Source organism: Labrus bergylta, chromosome 13 (assembly GCF_963930695.1).
Source record: "Labrus bergylta chromosome 13, fLabBer1.1, whole genome shotgun sequence".
In the NCBI taxonomy this organism is placed as follows: domain Eukaryota; kingdom Metazoa; phylum Chordata; class Actinopteri; order Labriformes; family Labridae; genus Labrus; species Labrus bergylta.
In genome coordinates, this window is record NC_089207.1 from 5,834,418 (window position 1) to 5,861,778 (window position 27,361).

The 27,361-nt window shown below is 39.4% G+C and overlaps 3 protein-coding genes across 5 annotated transcripts in view; all 3 read left to right on the forward strand.

Annotated features, from left to right (window-relative positions):
• The window catches only part of upf3a (UPF3A regulator of nonsense mediated mRNA decay), a gene marked incomplete in the record, with an annotated part of 5,828 nt that extends 2,786 nt beyond the window's left edge, over positions 1-3,042 (forward strand). The window contains 2 exon segments of one of the 2 annotated variants that reach the window (XM_065962058.1): positions 1-138; positions 1,339-3,042. In XM_065962058.1, the coding sequence (XP_065818130.1) occupies positions 1-138; positions 1,339-1,527 (327 nt within the window). 2 annotated transcript variants of the gene reach the window in all.
• A 138-nt stretch (positions 3,043-3,180) lies between these two features.
• On the forward strand, positions 3,181-11,075 carry p2ry8 (P2Y receptor family member 8). The gene is made up of 4 exons (XM_020633950.3): positions 3,181-5,375; positions 5,618-5,704; positions 7,656-7,975; positions 9,981-11,075. Exons 3-4 carry the CDS (start codon positions 7,683-7,685, stop codon positions 10,726-10,728), a joined length of 1,041 nt encoding a protein of 346 aa, XP_020489606.2. The 5' UTR covers positions 3,181-5,375; positions 5,618-5,704; positions 7,656-7,682; the 3' UTR covers positions 10,729-11,075.
• Positions 11,076-11,552: 477 nt separating this feature from the next.
• On the forward strand, positions 11,553-24,794 carry asmtl (acetylserotonin O-methyltransferase-like). 2 transcript variants are annotated; one of them, XM_020633916.3, is made up of 15 exons: positions 11,553-11,620; positions 12,727-12,842; positions 13,747-13,878; positions 13,969-14,016; positions 14,128-14,192; positions 14,291-14,355; positions 15,089-15,197; positions 15,978-16,269; positions 16,358-16,564; positions 18,131-18,293; positions 18,392-18,591; positions 18,709-18,841; positions 18,928-19,068; positions 19,162-19,284; positions 21,060-21,525. In XM_020633916.3, the coding sequence occupies exons 2-15, from the start codon at positions 12,750-12,752 to the stop codon at positions 21,263-21,265; spliced, it is 1,977 nt and encodes a 658-aa protein (XP_020489572.2). In that variant the 5' UTR covers positions 11,553-11,620; positions 12,727-12,749; the 3' UTR covers positions 21,266-21,525. The 2 variants fall into 2 exon arrangements, with proteins under 2 accessions (XP_020489572.2, XP_020489571.2); XM_020633915.3 differs by lacking the exon at positions 21,060-21,525 and adding an exon at positions 21,571-24,794 and having other exon boundaries at positions 11,561-11,620.
• Positions 24,795-27,361: the final 2,567 nt, after the last annotated feature.

Sequence of the window (27,361 nt, forward strand, 5' to 3'; positions counted from 1 at the left end):
TGCCAGGACCGGGCCAAGAAAGAGGGACACCATCATGGCTATTCTTATTGTCCTGACAGCGGAGACAAACTGGGGAAGGAGGACAGGGACGAGCTGGGTAACAGGAAGGAACGTCTGCGAAACAAGGTGAGCGAGAAGGTGAGCATGAGAAGGGGGGATGGTTACCAAAGGTTTCTCTTTCATGATGTGAACTATTAGCAGTGTTTCAGATGGTTGATGATGTCTGGTGGTTAACACTTGGATTATTATCAACTCAGATTAACCAGATTATCAACTCAGATGTTTGTTTTCACATGAGCGTGTTTGATACATAGAAACAGTCTCATTGACCTGAGTCATAAAGTAAAGGTCATAAAGCATACGCATTGAGATAGCACTTTTAAATTTACTTAAGCATTTTTCCAACAGAAATAGCACCTTCGATGATTGCTCCATAAATTGATCATTTTCTGAGGTTTAGTGAAGAGCGATGAAATGACAAACTGTTATAATATGCTTATTTTCTTGCTTTAGCTCCTCTCCTTTTTTAAAGCCTGTTATTCAGCGAGCTTCCGGCTGCTTAACAACTGAAGGTCATGGCGTGCACAATCTGCATCTCACTCTGAATGGAAAATGGAAATTAACTTTACTACATTGTACTAAACAAAAGTCAACTCAACTCGACTTAAGGTAGAAGGGATCTGTTGAGCTTCAGCCGCTCCACAAATGGAGGTCAGTGCTCTCAGAGAAGGACCTTAGACGTTGAAAATATAAATCACTGGACTCCTTCTTTCCGGCAGAATCCAAAGAAACAACTTTTTCAATTCTATTGATGCAAAGGACTAATGTTTTGACACACTGCGTCTTCCTCAGAGTCAACTCAACTCTATTCTACTCTGCTCTTTCCCTATCTTTGGTTAGTAAATCCATAACCCTAACCCTAACCCTGGTATTCTGGGTTAGGGTTAACAACATTGTTGACTCAATATAAACCACAAAAGATCCATTAAACATGCCAGGAAATCCATAAAACAATAATTGAAAGTCTTTATTTAAGCTACATACTTCAGACTGAAGTGGAAGTGAGTCATGTTTAGTGTGAAAAGGAGGTGAGACCTAAAGGGATTTTTTTTAAACTTCCTGTTAGTTTCTCACAAACCAGGGTGTTAGCTTTATTTTGTAACCAGGATGTTTTCTGTACCTACAAACCCAGTGTGTGTTAAAAAAAAAAAAAAATCAGCCATTTGGACTTGTATAATGAATAAACCGAATAAAGAAAATAGCCGAGCACGTATAAAGAATGTTTGAGTTGTGCACTGCTTGTCTCTCCCATGTCCCTGCTCTTTGTCTTCCCTGCAGGACCGCCCCGCCATGCAGCTCTACCAGCCGGGCGCACGAAACAGGAAGCGCATGAGCTCGGCAGGAAAAGGCTACGACTGCCTCCCTGTGGGCCTCTCACCTGAGCCTGGGGCCGAGCATTGTTTTGAGGTGGTAGCTATGGCAACAGGCCTGGAGAAAGGGTTTGAGAAAAGCAAAGATGAACAGTAAGCAGATTGTAAATGAATAACGTTTACTGTGGCGGGATTGAGAAGTCATCACTGAGCTTTTAAAAAGAATACTCTATTGAGTAAGAGAAGCACTTCATTACAGTCTTTTGGGCTTTTTTAATTGGCTTCAGGTGCATTTAAATTCAGAGTTTTGTTAGGTTTTGTTTTGCAGGAACATGAACATTCATAGTGTTGTAGTACGCAAAATCTGTCTTGTTCTCAAGACCGATCTCGAGACCACTTTTTGAAGGTCTCGTTCTCGTCTCGGAATCGAAATCATTTTTACTCGGTCTTGTCTCGGTCTCAGACTGGGCGGACTCTGAATTGTAAATTCAAGACTACCACTAAAAGGGTAATTTTCAAAGTCATTACTGGGATTCGAAGGGATACGCCCCTTTCTAAATGAACGGATCACTTCAATTCATTTATAAATCTTTTTAACCCCCTGGTTTAGACCGCAACCTTCCCTGTGTTTCGGTCTAAATGAGTGACATGCCAGCTGCACACAAGTTGATGATTTTTTTATTGATATTTATGGTCTTGGTCTTGACTCAGTCTCGTTCCCTAAATGTCTTGGTCTTGGAGCACTCTGGTCTAGTGTACGTCTTGGTCCCGGCTAGTGTGGTCTTGACTACAACACTATGTAGCTTAGAGTTTGACATATAAAAAAAAAAATTGTTTTTGGAATAACCCAACGATAGTAGTAACTTCAGTGACAGCACCACTTAATTTCTCATGCTAATCTGGTTTATTTCATGCACCGTTTTTAAAATCAGCTCCTGCAAGTTAACTTTTAAGTTGCATTAAAACCTTTCTTTCATGAGAAAACTCAATATAATAACTTTTTTGTCATTTTTGTTTTTAAGTCGTTCCCTATATGAGGTAGCTTGCTTGTGGTATCCATCAAAAGATCCTTTTTTATGAAGCCTTTGTGGACTGTGCTGAAACCTGATGTTTGTAATAATCCTATAGATTTGATTAAAAATGAAATATAATGTAGGGATGAGCTACAAACAGTGGATGTAGAAGAACAGAAGAGGACATTGTGTGTGTGTGTGTGTGTCTCTTATGTACTGTACGTAAAGATAAAAAAGAGAGGGGCGACGAGATATAAGAGGACAATGTCAACATGTTGGACGGCTCTCGCGAACATTTCTGCATCCTTTAAAATTTGGTCCCTCTTATCCTGAAGAGTCATATAACAGAGATGATGGAATACTTTTATTTGTGAGATACATGATCTACATGATCAACCATGAGCCAGGAAGAACACGTTCTCTACATTTCTATAAAGCATTTCCTAGTAACAGATCAATAGAAAAAAACTTGTTTTCTATGCTGTGTGCATGGTTTTTAATTTCTAACAGAGAAGCCACAGATATTTGTATAGTGATATAGTCTGTTGATCAAGCCTTACACATTATTTTTGCACATGACTGAACATTTGTCTATCATACCTCTTGTATATTTTGTGTTCTTTGAATTGTAAGAGAATAAAGCTTCCTTTACGTGCTAAGAGGTAAATCAGTGTTCTGGTTCTTTAATGACAGTTTGCTGAGGCTGCAGCCCTTGCCCTTATTAAACAAATGTACTGTAAATCTGGCAGATTTGAGTCAACTACAACAAGCAATGGATGATCACACTCATGAAAGTGGGTGGAGATATGTTTGAAAACCAAACCCCACCTTAGATGAGATCATAGTGAAACCTGACGGGCCGTCTGTCTATTTTAACTGATTTGTTTTTTTGCTTCTTGTGAATGATAACAGAACTTATTGCTCAGAGTTTGTCTGTTTAAGTTATCAGAAGGGAAAAAAAAGAATGAGAAGTGTCTGTCACATTGTCACCCAGATAAAGCAGAACTGTCACATCAACAGGAAGCGAATACAACACGGCAAATCGTGTGAATCTTGTGAGCGATGACTTCAAACTGGCGTTCCTAATTCACTTGTAGACTTGAAACATCCCTTTTAAACAACGTGTGATCGTGTGACATACAGTGTGCCAGGGTTGGCCCAATACCAGATTTCTAACTCGCATGTGGTTGCAATAAAAATCTAATCTGTGTCGACACCACGGCAACAAGATTACAAGTCTGAGGCATCCAATATCGGGTCATTTCTTTTCTTTTTTTTATCACAAACATTCTCTCTCACACTGTCATATAAAAAAAAAAAGTTGTTGGCAACCTTTCGGTAAAAGGACTTGACTCAAAGCACTTTTACACCGCATGTCACACCTACCCATTCACACACTGATGACAGAGGCTCTTATGCAAAGTGACCATCAGAATGAACTAATCCCATTCATACATATTCATACACCGCCCAACGAAGCAGCTGGAACAATTTGGGGTTTAGTGTCTTGCCAAAGGACACATCGGACATGTGGCTGCAGGAGGCCTCGAAATGTTGAAAGTAAAAGTACCAAAATGTTGACAGTCTATCTATTGTAATTCTCTCAGTTTTAGTGTTTCTCTTTTTTTCTGTTCTCTAAATCTTCCACCCGCTCTAAAAACATAACTAAAGATCAGAAGTTATCTTAAAGCTTCAGTACTTTCAGTCATTATAATAATGGAGCTTGTATCACTTTAAAATGCATGGTATCATAAAGTATGGTATTAAAGTATTGAAATGGTGAAAATGTTACAGTATACTGGGCCAGTCACACGATATATGATGGATTATTCAATGCATATAAATCAGTCTCAGCACACATACATGAATCTATTACCCACTGCTTTCACACAGTACTTCTTTTTTTAAGATTTATTTTTGGCCTCTTTGTGCCTTTGTTGGATAGACACCAGAGAGAGAGAGAGAGAGAGAGAGAGAGAGAGAGAGAGAGAGAGAGAGAGAGAGTGAGAAAAGGGAAATTACCCACTGGTTGGATATGAATCCGAGCCGCCCACATTTGAGGATCCCAGCCTCTTGCGTGCGTCCAAACCACAAGGCTACCAGCTCCCCCTTCATACAGCTCCTTTAACACCCCTTAGAACTTTTAACACTCTTTTTGTGTTAAAACATCAAATCACAGTGGATTTAATTTGTTTTTATTTACTCACATCAACAAATAAATACGACTCTATTTGAAAGTTAAACCTGTTCTCCTGGAAGTGATCTCAATTGTAGTTGTAAAAAAAATGCTAAATTCTGTTGAGAGGAATCTCCAAGGAACCAGAACTCCCTTTTAGTACTGCAAAAAGAGAATCAGCATAAAGGTTTCATTTTCACATCTTCTGTTTTTTATTTATTTTTTGTTTATGATAGGAAATGACATCCTCTTTAAATTCACTGTTAAAGTCACAATAATACTTAATTTGTACGGCACTTTTCAATAGAGGTAGCAAAAGTGCTTCACAGCAAACAGTAAAAGTAGACAGACAATGAAAGCAATCAGATTAAATATAGAATAACAGAGTGAAAGCTGTTTTGTAAAAGCATGTCTTGAGTCGAGAAATAAAAGGAGGGACGGACTCTGTAAGTCTGATCTCCCCTGGCAGGCGCTCTCAAAGTCTGGGGGGGGCTCAGTGCCTGTGTCTTTGGGAAGGCCAGCAGAGGATGTCAGACTGCGTCCTGGCTCATAGGGGTCAGGCGTTAAAACACCTGAGGAGGTGGAATACTTTCTATATGCACTGTTGAACTTTAAGTAGAACTTTACAACTTCCCTCTTGTGTTTCTTTCCATTTCCCATTAACATCACGTTTATTTCATGTGAATATGTCTTAAAGTGAAAGTTACACTCTCTGTGGTATCAGGAAATCCCAAAACTTTCATAGAACAGACATTTGTGAAACTTTTTCACAAATGTCTGTAAACCTTCCACACATGTAAATGTGTTACTTCAGAGGTAAGTGAATCACTATATATATAAGGCTGTAATGGGAAGTACTAGTGATGAGTAAAGGTGTGTGTTTTCTATGCTTTGACCATGTGGGGATTCGTACACATGTGGGTGTTTTAAGCTATTTCCAAACTGACACTGATGGGTGAAGTTAGCACCGTTGGAATTGGATGAAGGTGGTCACATGATCCATTTCCTATGCTGTCAAACTGTCTTTCACACTCTAACCAGCCTCATTTCCTCACCAGTCACAACATCTGAAGCTCCAATCTGCAATTGTTTCTCACATGCCTACTTGACTTACACCTACGCCACTTTCCTCTGTGTTTGCCAAGGTGAGTAACTGATTTTTTCGACTGAGATTTATCAGGTAGAGCAATGTCTTTATGACCAGTAAATGTTTGTTTAGTTTAATTTTGATATGAACTTAGGTATGAAGCGAAACAGACTGCGCTTCATCTTCAGGTGTTCTTATCTTTTATTTTTTAAAGTAAAAATATCTAAAAATGATGATTTTTAATCTGCTGTGTGACTTTTTATCTTTTAAACATCCAAATAGAAAGTGAAGTGTGACTACAGTATTTTCTGTCTTCTTTCTGGATGATGTTTTTATTTAGATTAATATCACAAACAACACACAGTGGCCAATAGAACGACATGGATTGAAGATCAAATGTTAGTATTCTTAACATCCATTGACATGAGACTTTTTTTTTTATATTAAACATTTATTTTACCAGGAAAGAAACTCATTGAGATTAAAAATCTCTTTTTCAAGAGTGTCCTGGCCGAGACAGGCAGCAGCACAATTAACAGAGGTTCACACAAAGAACGAGCATACAAATACAAAAAATACATTATACATTAAAAGACACAAATAACAAATCTGAACAGCAAATCTTTGTCAAAATCATCCACAAATACCTCAATGGAAAACATAAACAGCCAGCCATGCAGAGAAATAACTCACATTAATTACTCACATTATGTTTTAAAATGCAATTCATTGCATAAATAAAGACAAAAGTTAAAAATAAATACTTTGCCCCATCATCGATATTTATAAAGAATCATCCAAGGAGACAAATGCAAGAAAGACATAAGTTGTTTTGTTTTTTGGAGAGCACAGACACATTTCAGTCTGACACTGTGAATGTTGCAACCTTTTTTTATTTGATTTGCTAACAAAAGAAAAAAAACGTGTTGTTGTAACTGTCTTTTTCTCAGCAAAAGTGTGCTTTCCGTTTCACAACTTCCAGTAAAAATTATGCGTGTGTGTATTTTACGTGGCAATCCCCTCCACCAGCACCACGTGTCTGCTTCAACTGACTTTGTTAATACAACAACTTTCATACAACCGTGCCACCAGGAGGGCAGAAGAGCAGAAGATGACAATAGCCATAACAAATACAACATTAAAAACTATAACATCCCATATATTAAATGAATAGAAATGAGCAAAAGATTAAAAAACAAAACAAAAAAACAAAACAGAAAAAATGCTTTTGTAAAAGAAAAATGATTCAAACATTCAATGAGGATTAAAAAATCCCCAAAATTAAAGCCAGATCAAAATGGTAGAAGCAAGAGTCTGACCAGACACGTAACCTTTTCTTAGCGTAAGTGAAAAAAGTGAAATACAAACAAGAACCTCAACAACAGTAGGATGGGAAGTGGGGGTTGGAATTGAAAGGAAATAGTAAAACCAATCACCCTGCAACTATGCACACAACTCAAGTTTTTTCTTCGAGGCACTTCGATGTTTATACTCCTCACCTGTGTCAAAATGTTGACTATACCGACTACCTTGTAGTGCAAAGAACAAAATCATTCTTCTCTCCACATAAGTTTGAGCCTTTACTAAAACAACCACTTCACTTCCAGTCGTTTGTCTGCAGCTCAGTACATTTACGACAGTTACGCATGAGCTGCTCAGAGTGACAGTTAGCGCTCACCACAAATCAAGCATGCCTTTTTCCTGTTTGATAACTCCACCCTGCACATGGGCTCCTTGGGTGCAAACAACAATGAGAAAAATGAAGCATAGACTTGAATGCTGAGGTATTTATTTCACACCTCCAGATCAAACAGTTTTGAAAAAAAACAGTCGTTCAATGGCACGCAACTCGTCAAACCAGGTGTAATCGTTGCTGTTTCATGCTTTTTTAAAATTCATACGCTACAAAACACTGGCAATTACATGCATTCAAACGTTTTTAAAAGTATTAACCAGTATGTTTTTTTAACAAACACTCTTTCACAACCATCACATTTTTTTTCACACAGGTGATAAAAAGCCATTCTCTTCAAACCATGATGGCTAACTCCAGCAGCTTCAAGCTCGACAACGCCACCCTTTCCCTGTTCAAGAACGTAAACGTCAGCATCACCATCTCCATCATCTACATAATCGTCACCGTGGTGAACCTGGTGGGAAACGGCCTCTCCATGTGGATCCTCCTCTTCCGCACCTCTCCAAAGACTCCCTCCATCATCTTCATGATACATCTCACCCTCACAGACCTGGCTGTTGGCTTTGCTCTACCTTTTCAGATAGCCTACCAGCTCCAAGACTACCACTGGAATATGGGATCCAACATGTGCAGGTATGCTCTATGACTTAAGGGCACATGGTATAAGTACTGATAAAAAGAGTATTTTAAACGGAAAAATGCATCAAGCCAGCTGCTCATTGTCCTTCAGCAGCTAACCAGTTTGAATAGTTTTTGACATTCTGGGAAATACACTAATTTACCTTCATGCCCAGTGTGAGGTGGAAAGATCATAGCACACCTATACACTGCTTTATGTTCATTAAACTACTACCGGTGCCAGGTAGTTTATCCTAGCGTAAATTGACTTGAGCCTGAATAACGCTTTTCTAGTCTTCTGACTACTCAAAGCACTTTTACACCGCAGGTCACACCTAAACATTCACACACTGATGGTAGAGGTTATCTATGTAAAGTGTCCATCAGAAGTAACCAATCCCATTCATACACATTCATACACTGCCGACGAAGCAGCAGGAGCAATTCGGTCTTGCACAAGGACACATCGTACATGTTGCTGCAGGAGCTGGGAATCGAACCCCCGACCTTCCAGTTGAGAGACAACCCACTCTACAGTACCGACCAGCTGAGCCACAGTCGTCCCATTTAAAGGGCAAAAGAGCTAGCCTGGCACTGATCAAAACTGTCAGCACCTTCTCAAACTCATAAATTACATACTTATTGTTCATCTCTGCAGGAAATAGGTGGAATAAGTAATAACAAAAAACTATTTCTTGGCCAGGTGAGCTGACTCTTAAGAGTCTTTAGATGCTCTGGCAAAAAGACACAGAATAACCTCCTGCATAGCATAGATGTTACCCTCATAAAATGTCAATGGGTAGTTTTTATTATTGAGCAGCAAGAGAGCAAACAAAACTTTTCTCCTGTCTTGAATCTTTATTCTGTCATTAGCTCATAGCTGCTGTCGTTCATTTTTATTAACAGGACAACAATGACACGAGTATTCATGTTCTCGTATTCCCTAAAGTATAACAAATTTCATTAAAAGACAAACAAGAAGATGGAAAACTTGGTAAATCTAACTTATTTGCTACTTAACCATAGCATAAAAAACAAGGACTTGGGGCACAGATATAAGTACAGGGAATAGATGATTGCCAAACTTAGTTTTGACCAAGAATTCGGATTGGACAAGAGGCTTTCAATGAGGGCGGATATAGAGTATAACAGCACTTGGACTTTTAACTATGTATGTCAAACTAAACATGACAAATTGAAACATACAATCCTGTTCGAGTCATGTTAGGAAACTAGTTGAGTTGGGGGAGCTTGTTACTTTTTGGGCCATTTTTGCCTTTGTTGGATCGGGCAGCTGAAGAGATACAGAAAATGTTGGGAGGAGAGAGTGTGTGGGATGACATGTGACTGAAATAGGATAGGCCGGGTCTTTGTAATATAGCAATAAGTAAGGTCTTTTTACCTGCTCTTTTGTAATGTTAAAAGACAAAGAGTAAGGTATTTTACCTGCTTTTTGTAAAGTGTCTCGAGATAACACTTGTTACGAGTTGACGCCATACAAATAAAAATTGATTTATTGGTTGAAAGGCTGAGGTGAGATGTGAACCCTTAGCTTCTGTTTGTAGTGGGCACACCCTAACCACTGAGCTAAACAGCGCCCCAACCCATTACTTTGAGCTTCTTTTTTCTCTCTTGTATGAATGCAATATTACATTCAAGGCCGTCTTGTTGTACTGTTTATCTGCGACCTACATGTATGAATGAATATCAGCATTTCTGATATTCAGTACAGCTCTCTCTCTCTCTTGAGTTATTGCTTAAATACATTTGGATAAAATAAGAAGACAAATGATTTCATGCTTAGACTGATAAGCTTCCTTTTTCAAATAAATATTCTAAGTTGCATGCCCGCACTTTTTTCTGATTTTACACAATCTCCTAAATTTTAGATTATCAGACTTGCCTTACTGAATATTTGCTCATATAAAACCTTGGTGTTTTGGAAAACCTGCTACTTAAACTTCAAATAAATCCTTTGAATGACTTTGAATTGAATCTTCTTCTTTGTATCTACCTACAGTTTCCTGACCCTGACCTTCTACACCAACATGTACTGTTCCATCCTGACCATGATGGCCATCGGTATTGATCGCTACCTGGGCATCGTCCGGCCCATGCTCTTCAGAGAGACCAGAGAGAGGAAAGCTGTGGCTGTCATAAGCTGTGTCCTCATGTGGGTCGTGGTCCTGGCCGTTCTGAACCCGCTGATGACCACAGACCTCACCTTTGAAATCCCTGAACTCGGGATAACCACATGCTTTGACGTGCTGAAGAAAGACATGCTCCCCTCCAAGATAGCCTGGGCGGCCTTTGTGTTCGGCATGGGGTTAATCCTCTTCTTCCTCCCCTTCTGTGTCACGACATTCTGCTACATCAGTGTGATATGCAAACTTGCCAGTGATCGCAAGACAGTGCAGAAAAATAGAGCAATACGTCTGGCTGTGGTCGTCATCCTGGTCTTCAGCCTCTGCTTTGCTCCCAGCAACATCCTGCTGATGATTCATGGTGTCATGAGAATCTTCCATGGTCAGTCTCTCTATGCGGCCTACAAACTATCTCTCTGTTTCACCTGTGTCAATAGCTGCCTTGATCCCTTCATTTACTACTTTGCTTCCAAGGAATTCAGGCAAAAGCTGAGACACATAATGAATCTGCCGAGCCAGAGCAGTGCAGACTTGATGAGGACTGACCACAAAGACAGCGTGTACTCTGCACATTGCACCTTTGAAGGGAGGGAACACAGCAAAGTGTCTTTGATGCCACAGTAGACCGCAGAACAGAAAAGGAGCTAAAGAGGGAAAAGTGTAAGGAAGTGAAAGAAAACTTTGTAGTTAAGGTTGCGCTGAATGTTAAAGACTCTTGAAACGTATTTGTCCTTGGGTCAAAATGTGATATCATTTTGCTTCTATTTTTGTTTTTATGTAAAATTCAAACCACAGAGGCAGCTGATTGTCATTGCTATTTTTTCTGCATTACCTTATGTTCCCTTAATAAATGTTTTGTCTTTGTTTATTTTACTATTATCAACATGCAAAGCAACTGTAACTTTGAAAAATGATGTAGCATTCACCAGTGTAAATATAATGTAAATAAATTAACTTTTTTTTAAACCTTATACGACATCTTGCTTTTCAAAAAACGTCAACATTATCTTTATGTCTGCAAATGCATTTGTTTTGTTTTCAACCATGCAGGGGTAGAGCTGACCTTTCCCCGCTTTAACTGAAGCCACCTTTAAGTTCCTCCTATTCAGCTTCAACTTTGCCACAGAAATCTTGCTTCACAAAAGAAAACTGAAAACAGCACGACCAAACAGTTGGGGCAATAATATTAAATAAATCACAACTATAAAACTGTCCAAGCTAAAACAAGTTTTTTTGAAATAAACACAAGGGATGAAAACATGAGAAAAAAAACTGAGGCACTAAACAACAAATAAAATATTTTAAGGTTCATTTTTTCCTTTTAAAAATATGTAACAGTATTTTTAAAAGTCTTAATCCATCGTTATTATTATCATCGTTTTTTAATAAGAAATAGCGATTGTAGACGCTGGTGTATACGCCCCCTTTAAGCTACGTCAACGTGATGCGTCATCACGTTGGTCGTCCAATCCTAGCAAGCAGCTGCCACTTGCAGTTTCCTGACTTCGGCAGCCAGGTAAGCGATACACTTCACACGTTTTCTTTGAAGTTACTCTTAGGTTGTGTGTCTTCTTTTTGGGTTGTTCGTTGTAAAGCCGTTCTCACTGTAGCTTGTCGTTTATTCTGAGAACTTATTGAGCAAACGTGACGTTGAAGAGAAATGTCTCATTCACTTGCAGAAAAGTTCACCAAAATGACCCACATTAGCTGTTCGGTAACTCCATGCTTAAAGAGATTAAAGCGTTTTCAACTATGCATGTTGTAAGTTATTATCTGATACACCTGACAGGTCGCACTCACACAACGTTTTGTGAATACATTAAGGTAGAGAGATATCAATGATGGTAATGCTACACAGTAAAACTACTCTTATAGTGCTTATTTGCTACAACTGTATGTTATTACAATGAGTGAGGATGTCTTAATAGTATTAAGGGCAGCTTATTTCTTTTGATGCATTATTCTATTACGATGTAATGAGATTTATTGGCCCAGGACTGGTGCTTTTTGTCAGTCCACAAACCTATTAGACTTTAACCTTTTACACCTCAACATGCATTTACTTTATTTGCCTCCAATAATTCAAGTTGGTCCTTTTAAATTCATTTTGAAATAATCAGTTAAATGTATACACACACATCACATGTTTAAAGAGAAAAAAAAGATATTCAGAATTACTAAAGATAATTAGTTTTCATTGCAGTAGATACAGAAAACCTTAAAGTTTTTAATCCTGATTTGGTTTAAACTGTGGGAGCAACACATTGCTCATTGTTCACAGCAAGCAGGCTGTGATTTGATTTCCATTCTTCAAGATTAAGTGAGAGGATTAGGTGGGAGTTTTGCCCAGTTTGCACTATTTACATCATTAAATGCAACGAAGAGTAAAAGAAACTTCAGTTTGTAATATACAATTATTTACACCAGAGATAATCAGAGAAGCTGAGACCTCTTTTCTTTGATGAATCACTGAAATGATTGATTGATTTTTTTTTTTTGTCAGCACTTTATGAACCTGCAGGTCCTCAGTGACTGAACAGCTGCAGTCACCTGACATCTCAATGCTGAGTCTATACCATAAAGTCACATCTCTAATGTTTAACTCTGTTCTTTACATCATAGGGTCAGTTAGACGAGGAGACACCATGGTGCTGAACCCTGTCATTTCCAAACTGGCCAATAAACTGGTCGTGCTGGCAAGTGCTTCTCCTAGGAGACAGGACATTCTCCGCAATGCGGTGCGTATTGATCTACTATTTGGAAATGTTTAGGTAGCCAGATAACTTGAGTTGATCCGGAGCAAGGCTTCTACTTTTCCATCTGTGAGTCTGCTTTTATGACCCCAAAATACACCAAGTTTTCAAGTTGTCATAGGAATATATGCAGCATAAATCATGTTTAATTACAAACTAATAGTTGATCAAACAGCTATCTGTCTTGTTAATCCTGCATGTCCCTATCAGGGAAATTCACATGCAAGCCTCAGATAACACTATGAATAAGGCTGAGAAACTGTACAACCCCTCTGTGATCAGGAAAGCCACCCTGATCACAGAGGACCCCTCTTACCTCCTCCAGACCCTTCTTCCATTAAATGCCATCAGGCAGATGCTACAAGTCCCTCTGGCCTGGAAAAACATTTCCAAAAGATCCTTCATTCCCTTTGCAATAACCACAATTAACTAAATCAAATAGACTTTTTTTTTTAGCTGTTGTTAGTAACAGTCCCGTTCTAATGTCTGTGTTTTTAAATGTGTTGTGGGGTTGTCAGTTTATTGTTTGAGCCGTGTCAAAGAAGAATTTCTGTCACTGTTGGGACAGACAGTAAAGTTTATCTAATCTAGTCTAAAAAAAAGAAAACCCTTTACTGAATGTGTGGTACATGTTTTATCACACCTCTTACTTTGTCTATTTTTAACATATTGATGTCAATGCTGAAAAGTACCAAAGAGCGTCTGTTTAGAAGATGTGTTCAAGGTGATTTGAAAGCAGTTTTCAGTTGAATATGTCATCAACAGAAAGCACTCACACGTTTGTTTTTCAACTATAAAATATCCCCCTCTGAACATGTTCTGGTTATAGAACTGTACAGAAAACATGTTTTTTTTTTTGATGCAGTGCTTTTTTTCCTTCTACTTTCAGGGCTTAAAGTTTGAGGTTGTACCATCCTGGTTCAAAGAAACTCTGGATAAGTCACTTTTCAAAGAACCTCATGAGTATGCTGTTGAGACAGCCAAACAGAAGGCTCTGGAGGTGGCCAGGAGGATGCTATTGGTGAGTTTAACCCCCTTATTGTATGGTAATGACAATACATCATTTACCTGTCCTGTTGCACGGTGCATTGATTCTTAACATTCTCTGCAGAAACATTTGAAGACTCCTGACATAGTCATCGGCGCAGACACTATCGTGGTGAGAAAGAAAGCATTACAGAGGTTTCTCTTCCATGTGTATGTAATACAAACTGTATTTCTCATATTGTTTATAATGTGTTCATAATTCTGTTCTGTTTCATTTCCACAGACTGTGGATAGCATGATTCTGGAGAAGCCGGTGGACAAAAATGATGCTTACAGGATGCTGTCAAGGTCAGAAACATTCACACTGTCTTGAGTTTTAAACGATAAAACAGAAAATAAAAGTACATTTTTGAACTATTCTTTCTATGTCTGTATTTCTCTCTTAGCTTGAGCGGTAAAGAGCACAGCGTCTACACCGGTGTTGCTATTGTTCTCTGCCATGACAATGAAAGTAAGTCACTTCTGAACGCTTGTTCCAGTTTATTTTCTGTAGAAAGCTGATGGAGCAAACTTGTCATAACATGAAAGGTCTTTGTGGAGCTGTTTTATTGTCTGTTTCTGTCTGTTTTATCCGACAGTTTGTGGCCTTCATCAGGGTCATGACCCTGATGAAGGCCACAAACTGAAACGCGTCGGTCTAATTTGTTAATAAATTTGATCTTGGAACGCTTGTTCCAGTTTATTTTCTGTAAAACGCTGATGATGCAAACTTGTCATAACATGAAAGTTCTTTGTGGAGCTTGTGGCTTTCATCAAAACCGAAACACATCGGTCTAATTTCTTAATAAAGTTGATCTTCTTACCACAAGTGTTGCTGGAGCTTTTTGTCTTCCTCTAAGCCTTTCTTTCTTTATGCACCTTGGTAGTTAGAGAAGTTGTGCCAGAGAATACTCTGCTTCTTCATTGTTTTCTGTTTCCCAAATGTCCTGTGAGAATATAGTTGTGCTATATATTGTCACATGTTACTATTTTACTATCTAACTGGTGCTGGAATTGAACTCTGTATCGTTCAATCAGTATCTGTGAAGAAAACCTTACATTAGAACATCTCTAAGTAAGAAATTCTGTCTGAAATGTTGGAAAAGAAGTTTATGTGAATTTATACAGTATTAGAGGACTTCAATTGGCAAATGTAGTCTCTGTTAGGCGACACATGTCATTTCCAAATCTCTGTTTTAACCCAGATGATGAAGTGGATTACCAGCTGATCGACTTCTACGAAGAAACAAAGGTGAAGTTTGCAGATCTGTCAGAAAGTATGCTGTGGGAGTACATCAATAGCGGTGAACCAATGTGAGTATAAAGGCTTAGACGCTTACATAAAACTATTGACTTTCCAAACGTTGTAACCTCACTGGACATTTGTCATTAGAGGTGATTTTATTGGATCTGAGCCACATGACCCTGCTGCTTTTTGGACTTTGGTGTCTGAGTACTGTTCAAGCTGTGTTTGCTTTGTCCTAGTTGACCGGGATTATGTCGGCCAGAAGTCAGCTAGAGTGCATTGTGTGAATTTCTTTTCCTTTTTTAGCATGTATCATCACACACACAGCCACATGACTCGTCTATGTCACGGGAAAAACTCCAGTGTTGAAAAATGAAGCCAATGCAGAAGTGCAAAATCCTGCAATCTGTCAAGGGGCTGCAAGAGCCCTGGAAGTCACGCACACACACCACATTCAAAAAAGCCAGTTTTTACTGAAGAAATAAACATGTTTACAGCCTGGTACAAACAAATGTTGGGCTGATTAGATATTGTCCTCATTGGCACACTGACTCTACGGGGGGTGAATTAAAAAAAATAAGGCATCCTTTTTGATTTTAGGAAAAAACGTGCTCTACATAGTTAGGCGCGAGAGCAACCTGATTGACAGGCAGGCGCGATGTAACACTATAGGCTCTTAACCTGTCGTTAGGTTAACTGAAAGTTTGGCTGAGACGCCATTTACAGCCTGCTGCTGAGCCACCTGCAGTAACAGATGAGTGACATCACTCAAGCTTCGTCTGTGTGTGTGTGTGTGTTTTATTGTGTGTAAATGAACGCCGTTTGAATAAGCTGTGAATGCGTTTCAGGGATAAGGCTGGTGGCTACGGTATTCAGGCTCTGGGGGGCATGCTGGTAGAGTACGTCCACGGAGACTTCCTCAACGTTGTGGGATTCCCCCTCAACCACTTCTGCAAACAGCTGGACCTGATTTACAACCGATCTACTTCCTCCTTGGATGAAAAGAGTTTGTCAGTGAGCCTGAGTGAAAACGGCACTCAAAGCAACAGTCTCAGCTCCTCAGCCAAACACAACCTCCCAAACAGCTCCAGTCAAACACACCACAACCAGAACACCCTCTCAGCCAGCCCCCTCAATAAGGTTAGTTGTTTGTTTTTTTTACAAACTGTGAGAACAATACATTAAAAAAGGTGTCATTATTTAAAGGCAACCCTTCTCAATGTTTTAGGTCAAAAGGACTGGTAGTGACAGGGAAGCAGGCGGAAGTTCACAGGTGTTAGTCAACAGCTCATCTGAACATAAAGCCACCTGTAAAACTACAGCATTACCACAGATGACCAACAGGGGGCAGCTGACCGTGCATGCGGACAGTGGACCCAAGAAAGAAGACTTGCAGAGAATGATGGAATTGATGGATGGATTCAAAGCCTCAAAGGTAAGAACAGCCTTAGAACTTTATTTATGTGGCAGAATTGAGAAAGTGCCATAACAGATAAAGCAAAAGGCAGCGTAGTCTGAAGGCAACACAACATCAAACACTCAGAAATGTCTGTGTCTGCAACGTGCAGTAACTGTCTGTTACTAACCTCCCAGCAGCAGCTACAGGTATAAAAGAATTCTGAATAGAGTCGATCTTGTCCCTGATGGCCTTGTTTGCTTTTGAAGGTCATATAACAGCATTAGTATTCATTTCAGCCTGTTTTACACCCCACTTAAAACTCCTCAAAAGAGCTTTTGAGGATTAGTCTAGTAATTGGGGGGGGGGGGGGGGCATATTTGTTTGCTGAGTTGTTAGAAAAGCAGCTTGACAATCCTCTCCTGTATGTTCATCAACTCAGCAGAGCATAAAACCACGGCACACAGGAAAACAGCTGACCGTGTTCTTTTCAAAGTTTAATCAAAGCCTTCACCTCCGATGCTCACTTTTAAACAGGTTGAATCTTGTTTGTTTCTTGTGCCTGTATTCAATCCATATGTTGTCGTTTTACTGAGAGATTATCAGAAAAACCTCAGGAAGTCAGGCTGAGGTTATCGTCTTCAGACATACACAGGTGGTTTCCTGGCAAAGTCACTCAGATAGACACGATAGAACGCTGGGATGATTGTGCTTTTATACTTTGAATTTAACGGACAGGTTGGTTAGGATTATTTTCTTTAATAAGAATGAATACGTTCGTCAACTTTTCTTAAACTTAAACTTCTTACATTTTTTTAAACATGGCCATTTCTGAACTGTGGATGGTGTTGGTGTTTTTATGAAACTGAACCAAAACACAGTCTTACCATTTTTTCTTGTTTTTGACATCTCACACATAAATATAGCAGAAATTAAGTATTTGTTGTTTGTTGTACATTGTTACATCTGATCAAAGTGCAACCGATGCAATGTATGTAGGACTTTATATAGGACGTTTTCAGTCTTTGTCCCTGGTCAGTATATCCTCTGTAAATGTCTCTCTGAGTCATGACTGTCTGCAATGAGTGAGAAGCGCGAGTCCCATTGGCTGTGTTGTTGTCTGAGCTGTGTTTACATGGACTGGGCGGCCTTGCATATAAATCTGTTTTAGTCAAGGACTAGAGAAAAGAAGAATAACATAGCCACTGCTTATTTGGATGTCGCGTTAGTGTGTTTAGAGCGCGCTCATTCCGTGTCAGTTTGTATGCAATGTGAAGCTTCGAGCTAACTGAAGCGTGCTAACATTAGTATGCTAACACAGCAATGCAGGACACTGGTAATTGCAGCTCGAGCAAAGGGACATTTTGTGCTATACTTGTTCGTGCAAATTCAAGTGGAGAGGGGTCAGACTAGCCGAGGTGTCGCCAAACAGAAGTTTGTTTTGATGTAATGCTGCTGCTGAAGGGCTACATCTACTGCATCAAAAAAGTTGCACGTTCTTCCTTTAATTAAAATGTAACAAGTTGTCTAAAATCCAATATCCACATCAGTATAAATGACGTACACTTACTTTGTATTCATTCTGCCTTTCTAAAACTGTTCCAGGCACTGTTTACAGCCTCCAAGATGTGTGTGTTTGACCTGCTACAAAGCAGACCCGGGCTGGAGGCAGAGCAGATCGCCCAGGAGATCAAAGCCTCTTTGAAGGGGACTCAGTGTCTGCTGGAAGCCTGCGTGTCTCTGGGACTGTTGAGGAGCAAAGAGCAAAGTCAGTCAGCGCTCATATGTGTAGATCATTACTGTCATTATTAAACAGATGCCATTTAATATATGACCTAATGGACCTCTTCTTGTCTCTTCTCCCAGCAAGCCACAAGCCGATGTACGAGAACACGGATCTGGCCACACGCTTTCTGCTGTCAGACGCTCCTTTCTCGCTGCATGGTTACATCCAGCATTGTAACAGCACGGTTTGGCCTCTTTTCTCCCACCTCGAGAGCGCCGTGCAGGAGGGAACCAACCAGCATGACAAAGCATTTGGCAAGAAATCCAAGGACATGTTTCAGGTGATTGTCTGTCAAGTTCAGCCCGACATGGAAGCAATGTTGAGGGGAAAAAAAAACAGATTTTCTACAGATTTGTTTTTTTTATTGTTCCTGTTTGTCATTTGTTTTCACATACAGGATACTGTTTACTACGATCGAGAAGTCAAACTGAGATTCATGAAGGCCATGCACAGCATCGCCAAAGTCACTGGAAAAGCCGTGGCAACAGCCTTTGACCTCTCCAGTTTTAAAACTGTGTGCGATATTGGAGGTAAGGAGAGAACAGCCATGTTTCAAATTGTATCTTCAGGTCCTAAATCCCTCTTCAACATGTTATTGTTTGGGTTATTTTCCCAGGATGCACCGGTGCCATGGCTTATGAGTTTACAGAAGCTCACCCAGGGTTGTCTGTGACGGTGTTCGACTTGCCAGCTGTTGTTGACATGAGTGAGCATTTCACTCCTCAGCACAGAGAGCACAGGGTGTCTTTCGTCGCAGGTCAGTTTTAGTTTCAGTTTTATATTTCTTATGACAAATATTTGCAAACACCGTGTTAACCAGTGCAGTGCCTAATCCTCTTTGTATGTACAGGGGACTTCTTTAAAGATGACTTGCCCAAAGCCGACTTGTACATCCTGGCAAGAATTCTCCATGACTGGCCTGATGAGAAAGTGGATATTCTGCTGAAGAGGATCTCAGATGCGTGCAGACCAGGTAAAATTATTTTGCAATTTCAGTCTTCCATTTTGAATAAACAATCAATCCTAATATAATTGAAAGGAGATCTATAATTCTGATTCATATTTAAATACATACCTATAATGTTACGATGTTGGATGTTCATATTAAACCTCGGTAAAGTTTTTGTTAAACACAAGGTACACAGTTGCTGCTGTTCTGAATGAGACGTTACAAGACCTTAGCTCGAACTTTACGTCAGGTTGTGCCGATGTATTAGAGTAAAAAAAAAAAAGGACATGCCCACCAGGGAGCTTAGGCTGCATTCATGTGGTGTCGGACACATCAGAAAAACGAGTTTCCGAGTTGTAAAATGCACATGAACACCTGCTCAAGTCAGAACAACAACTCGGAAAAGAATGAGGTGCCCGACTTCCCGACTTGACGTCAGAATCGTCATCACATTGGGGGCAAAATATGTTTTGTTAATGTTAATAATTTTTAATTAATTCACATAATGCACATCAACTTTTTGCTCAAATATAACTTTTAACAGTGACATTTCACTGAGCGCTGTTTTTTTGCTGTTGTTACAACATTCCGATTCTCCCAGCTGAAACCACTTGAACGAGCAGCACTTAGCATTACTCAAATTTCCTTGTGACCGCAAACAGAGCTGGCCAATCGGAGGAAAGTGGGCATGTGGGGAGGGGGGCGGCGCCTTAAAGAGACAGCAGCCGTTTCAGGCAGCGGCTGAAATGAGAGATTTTTTTGACGCCAGTGTAAGATAAATAAGGAGGTTTTTGAGCGACCAGTATTGAAAAGCTAACTCAATAGGTTTCCATGACTGACATAATAAATGGTGAAAGTGAGTTTTCATAGATGGTTTTAGCTAATATTCAGAATCTGAACCTTTAAAACGAGCTGTAAGAACATCAGCCAGGCTGTGATGTCAGTACCTTATAGTCATCGAAATGATGCCCCTAACTTTGTTTGTTTTAACTTTATTTACATCACCGAGAGGCGAAGGTGAGCTAAAAGGCTACGAGGAGAATACATGTTGAGGAAACGCTGCACAATCATAAAATATGAGAAGGCCAAAGTGTCATGCACGGTGTTACGAAAAATAACATAAGTATGGTGTATTTAAGTACCTGAGACGAGTTACTGTAATGTATGGTGACTTCTTGGGGCAATACCAGGAAACTGTTATCATAATTTTGCAGGTTATCTTCGCTGACTTATGCGCTGACTGCTTTCAAAATCAGTCACCGTACTCTGCAGGTTTCTCTTATCAAACACTCTTGTCACGCTAGAGTTCATGGGAAAAAGCAAGCGAAAGGAGATGTTGAACTATAAAAACATAACGTGAGGATCCAATAACTGATAAGTAGACTTTCTTATTATTTAAAAAAAGAGTCAGTAGCGTTTTATTTTCAACGCTGAGATCGCAATATATGATTTTACTGATTAGTTTCCACTTTCCGGTGAAATCACTTTTTTTTAAATCCGCTGCTGTTTGGTTTGGTTTCAGTGGAAATGTGAACACTGGTCTGCAGTAGTTGAGAGCCGCTGATTTAAATCTGTCATCGGGTTCTTTTTATTAAAAAAGCTGATTATTGTCACACTGTAGCAAGGAGCTGGCAAGTTAAATGTCAAGAACTTGCTTGTTAGTTTTGTTTGGTTTTCTAATTGATCTTTACTGTTTTCACAAAGCAAATGAACGCAAAAAGGATCTATTCAGGGTTATGAATCAACAAATACTGTCATGTTAAGTTTGTTCGTCTGCATACACTTGATCACTGTGCCAGGCTGCGGACTCCTGCTAAGCGAGATCTTCCTGGATGAAGACAGAGGCGGTCCGTGTCGCGGTCTGCTTCAGGCCCTCAGCATGAGCGTGGGGAAACAGAGGAGTGCCACAGAATACAGTCAGCTTCTGAAGAGCCACGGTTTTATAACTGCACATGTCCGACACACAGACAACATGCTGGATGCTATGCTCTGCATCAAGGAGTGACTGATAACTCCCCCTCTGAATCACTGTATGTGATCAAATGTCAAATGTAGATAACTGTCGCCAAAATCAGGAACAAACAGGTTTTTACTGAGTGTGAACTTTTACAAGCAGCATCCTTGAACCAATAAAAAGTGTTTTTTGTTTTAACATCTGTTTTTGTGTTGTCGATGACATATAAAGAAAAACAAAACTCGTCATGGATGAAACTTGTGCACAAAACACACAGATTTTTTTTTTTTTATTGCTCTAGATTATTCTGATCCCATGCTCTATGGTGTTGTGTAATCTCTTCTGTTGGGTCTCAGGATGTGCCGTGCTCATAGCAGAGACCATGTTGGACGGACTGAGACCTCACTCCACTCTGCAGTCTCTGAACATGCTCGCCCAGGCCGAGGGGAAGGAGAGGACACAGAGACAGTATGTGGACATGATGAGCACACATGGATTTGGGGACACTCGTTTTGTTCAAACTGGGAACTTCCTTGATGCTTTTATTTCCATTAAATTGTAGCAGGTGAACTATGCAGAATTAAAATCATGTTTTCCATCGCATTATGACAGCCAACTTTGTAAAAAAAAAAAAAAAAAAATGTTATACGATGATGGATTTGACATAATTTGAATTAAATCTCCTCTGAGGAATTTTTAGTTTTGTGTCAAGTTTTGGGTGCCCGCGGTGGAGGAAGACACACTTCTTCCTGTTCATGTGTTAACACTTTTTTCCTTTTAAACAAAAGATCTCTCCTCATTTATTTAAACAGTCAAATGTATCACTCCTCCAGAATGGTTGGCATGGAAATAGTTCAAAGCAAACATGCTCATAAGAGTTTGAGGGAAAGAAATAATGAACAGTCAATACCTCATGTTTAAGCTGCATTTTAGTCTACTGTGTCAAGAAAAAGTGATGCTAGTTTAAACTTTTTTTATACTGCAGATTGGTTCACTTAGAACACACAGACATATTAGTACATTTTTTTACATGTATTTTTGTATTTTGTTAAACAGTAGAAAAATGACTTTTACAGATTTGAAGTGTAAATCAGCTGTTTGGTGACTATCTAAGTATTTGACTACCATTTAAATCATTGTTGCTGCAGAATATATGCCCACCTGGTTTAATCACCACACAGGACAGCACAGTTGAACAATGGCACATATAAAATACAAATTTTAGAAAACTTTAAAAAGTGCAATAAGGGAAGAGATATCACAGTAAGACGGTATAAGTTGAAATGGCAATCTAACCTCAGCAGTGCTCTGTTGGTGATGCAGATGCAGACTTGGTGTTCTTTGCTGAAACCGCTAACATGAAAGGTGTTTCAAAAGTGCAATGTGTTCAGTGAAATGGCTCACTTGGTTTCTTAGAGCTGCCAAAACCAGATCTTAGATTACACGTTCACACAGATATCAAGCTGAACCTTGTGGTGGTGCAAAAGTTTACTCACTTAACGTTGCATTAATAAAAAAAAGATGTATTCTGAATTAAATTGAGGCATAAATTTGAGGCACTTTTCTTGTAAGTTGCCTCCAAGAAGTGCTGCTACAGTTCCATCCTTTCATTTCTTCACCCTGGATTTGAATGTGGACAAAGCAGCAGCTGTTGATGTTAAATGAGATGATGTACTTCTACTTTAAAGGGTATTGTTATTCTCTGAAGTTGAATTGCCTGTTTGATAGTTTGGTACATGCTTCTTCACTCCTTCAGCACACGCTGTGGTCAGCTGGACGACGGATGTGGCTGCAGAGTGCATCCAGCCTCTTAAAACACTCTGAAGTGTCATATTATCATGATGCAATCCTGACGCAATGGGAGAGAGATGATTAAAGAGAAATGATAAAATATAAGCAGTGATTTCGCCCGTGAAGAGATGTCATTTCTGTACATGACTTCATGCTCGCATCAGTTTTATTGGCTGTTTTGAGGTAGATTGCCATTGATGAGGGAGGACGAGTCTTCTTCAGTGACAGATTGTCAAACCGTCTCCGAAGCATGGGTGGAGCATTTGTCTTGGTTTCATGGTTTGCTTCTTTTTTTTTTTCCACCCTCATTTATCAACTTCACAAACTTGTTGAACCCAAAAAAACAACCGTGTGTTATTTTAACTTGACCTCACTTCCTCCTGAATAGTTTAAGATGCACTCACCAGTGGACAAACACTTCTAAGTACTATCTCCAAATGGGAAATAAGAAAATCCAATTTTGTTCGATTGACCATAAACAATCTTTTTTTTTTTTTCAACAAATAATTCAACTCTGACCACTCTTACACTAATCAATCTCCATCCCTCAAACAATCTTTATTTGAAGAGCGCCAATTCATAACAAGTGTTATCTCGAGACACTTTTCAAAAAGCAGGTAAAAGACCATACTCTTTGCAAACCATACCAGATGAAGACCTGCGGTTGAAATACTCTGGGCTACGTGGGGGTTGCAGTGGTTAGTGCTGTTGCCTCACAGCGAAGATGCAACACCACCATGCAGCCGAAGAACCACAACCTGATTACAGTGGCACTCAGAATAACTTCAAAGACACTAAACACCGACAAAGCTACACACTTTCAGAACGAATCAAAAGTGACACAAAACAGACACAATGCAGTGCTGCAAAACAACAACTTAATGATTCCAATGACCCCAGAAGTGACACAGCTGAGGCTTTCACTTGTTAAATAGAGAGGGTTGGGGCTGTGATATTTCTTTGTGCCCATGGGTCCACTACCTCAAAACCTGCCCACGTCATTCCTGTTTTACTAACACTACATGCAGCTCACCCTTATTTAGTCTGTAAATACAACCCATTTATTCTGCCATTATAATATTTGCACTGAATTTGAGGGCCTTGTTGTACCAGTTAACCTCCTCAAGGTGTCACCAAAAACCTGCAGACCTTTGTAGAAAACTTTCTGAACAGTGGAGTTCTCTGTCTAATTCTTTCCTGTGGTGCACTTTTCAAAATTCAAGTTTATGTCACCATTAGATCAATAACCAATCATTCCTGCTTTATTGCATTATAAGGTCGCTCTTTAAAAGCTCAGAAGCCTTTAAAACCGCCCCTTAATTCCTTTGGATATCTTATTGGGTTTCAGTTTCTAGGCTTTGGGTAAAAGCAGCCAAACAGCTGATGGGAATGTGAGGATATCTGGCCAGGACAAACATTTCTTATTCCTTCTGACACTGAAAGTATATCTGCATTACACTTCGTTTTGGATCCCTCTCTTAAGTATTTTCCTAGAATGGTAATAAGGGTGGTCGCGTTATTCACGGCTATTTTCCTGTCAGTCCGAGCTCAGGCTCTTTGTGTCATCCAGCTGATTTTTTTACTGCTCAGATTTTGTTCTTCTGATGAGGAGAGACGCGGGGAGGGTGGGCTGAAGTTCAAATATGACACTGAGTTTAAATCATGGAAGGTGTTTTTTTTTTATTGTGAGCACACACGGACGCCATCAAAAAACACATACAATAGCGACCCTTGTCTTCCAGAGTGATTGTGAAACCTTTTATTTCGTCAATAAATCCTCTACTTGTTGCGTTACAGATCCGTTTTTCAAAGAGATTTCTATGCAGCAACGTTTTGTTGATTGCGACATAGATGCCAGGGAACAAATCACAGCATGCGTCTGTGTCCTTTTTTAAAAACACGATGAAGCATTTCCATGAGGACATTTGCATATCCGTTCACTTCCCGTGTCCCATCTGCACCCGCTCACCCTCGAATGCCTCCAACGCTTTGTGTACGAGCATCTACAGCAAAGCCTCCTCAGAGCCTTTTCTAATGAAAACCATTCAAGTCAATCAAGTTTAGCAGAGACCAAAGGCCAGTGTAATTTGGGAAAATTGCCTGAAACTCCAAAGTAATCTTCTGTAATGTGATCTTGCCTATTGAACACTGGCTGTACTGTACGTGTCGGATAAGAGCTCAGTCATTTTCTTCAAATGCAGACCTGACAAGCAGCATGGATATCCACCTGCAAGTAATCATCATTCTAGTGTTAAGTGCTTTGATATTAAAATGACTGATTTAAGACCATTTGCTGCTAGTAGATAGCGAATTGGAAACACTTCCACATGTTGATAGTGGGGACAAGCTGGGTTTTGCGAACCTGGAGGACTGCATGTTGTGTTTCCTGTTGTAGAAAAACACATTACAGATGAACTTTCTTCATGTTTAAGACCAGAAATCTAACTATGCTTCATACTAAAGTGATGTAATCCAGCTTTTCAATAATCTTAAGTGAAAGGTTTCATTAGATTTAGTATTTTGAGTTTCTTTGTACGTTAACTTTAGTTTCAAGCAATATCTATTGTCAGCACTAGGGGGCAGTGTTGGCTAAATAAACTTTTAGTGCATCGACTTTTTCTTTCATTGTTTGTTGACATTTGCATCAAAGTGACAGCAGAGGACAGCCAATTTCACTGCTGATGTATTTGACATTTTTTGCAAACATCCATGTCAAACTCTTGTGTCATCTTAGTCAAAAAAATAAACAGCATCATTGTTTATTCCCAAAGCATCTCTTGTGACTTCGGGAAGGATTTGCACAACCCAAATGGTTGCATGCAGAATAACAAACACTCTCTAATCAGTCAGATTTTTCCCTGAATTGCCTCTCAAAACTGAACTCATGCTCGGGCACCTGTTTCAAAGAGCGGGCTTGTTTATCAAAGGCCTCCTCTGTCAACAAACAGAATAAGCGGGATGATGGCTGACTCCTCAAACCCACATCTGATTTCAGCAAATGTGCGATTGTTCAAAGTGAGTTGTGCTTCATTGATTTGTTTCAAGGCAGAGGAAAAATAACCTCAGGGCTTCTACCAGTTAGAAATAACAATGGAGTCCTTCTCGGCTGTTTGTAGTTTTTTGGACTGACATCAGTTGTAGAACATGGAGGGATTTTCACAGAGGATTGGGACTGTTTAAAAGACTCGGCTACTTTTCATGAAACAGGGCTTTATGTTGGTGTATCAGATTAGTGGAATATACACTCACTGTACTCAGTGATTCAGCAGATATATTGATTTGATTTATGGCTGCTCTTTATTTTGGGGCCTCACATTATTCGAACAATTCTTGTTTGATTAAATTACTTAAAAGTAATACTTTCACATATTGGGAATATATGTGTTCGCTTATCGCATAAGTAGACAAAAGTAACAAAACAAACAGTTTCTGCGTTAGTCGTTTTTTTTTAACTTGCAGCTTTAAATAGAAAAACAAACCCTTTTGTTTACAATGATACAGCTTGTGTATCTTAAATCACCGTAATGTGACAACTAAACCGCTGGAGTTTTTCACCTTAATACAGTAAAAATAACAATAGTTTCCAATCTAAGTTTGTGTACAGATTGGCGCTTCGACCAGGTTAGCATACAGCTAATCAGCTCCTGGCTTCGGTGAAATCTAAAGTTATAACTGTTCCTTTCAGTTAATTAGAGCAGCCCGCCCCCACCACCTCCACCACCTCCACCACCTCCACCCCAAACACTAAGATTAAAAAAACAATTTCAGTTTTTTCTGGTGTTTAAAGGCATTATATTGAGATACCAACAAGGTCATGTTAGCTGTTTCCACTAGTTCCATTGCTAAAGCTAAGCAGTGCTAATAAAACCTCTTTATTCCAGCTATTCATCTTCTGTCACTGAATCTTTGTCTGTTCCTTTAAATCTTTTGAGTAGTGGATTTTTGATGTAAAAAAGCTGTTTCAGCAATTCATTCTGCAGAATAAAAGACACACATCACCTGGCAATTTTTTCACTTTTTTATTTTAAACGTAGGCCTACTAATATAAGTTTTTAGTTTTTTGCTAAATAAGAAGCATTTGAGGTTTTGGAAGCGCTCACTGGCAAATTCAGAGAGAGCCATGCTAGCTGTTTCCCCTTGTACCCTGTTTTATGTGCTAAGCTAGGCTAATCACTTCCTTATTTTCTGTTAGAGTACAGTTTTACAATCCCTTGATTTACCTGCATATGAACAAGTGTAGGTGGAACCAATCTTCTCATGGCAGGTGAGTGTATTAAACTATTTAAAAATGTTTTTATTGTGTTATCTGTCTGATCACTTTAAACTCCCAACAACTACTCCCACTAAACCAAAGGA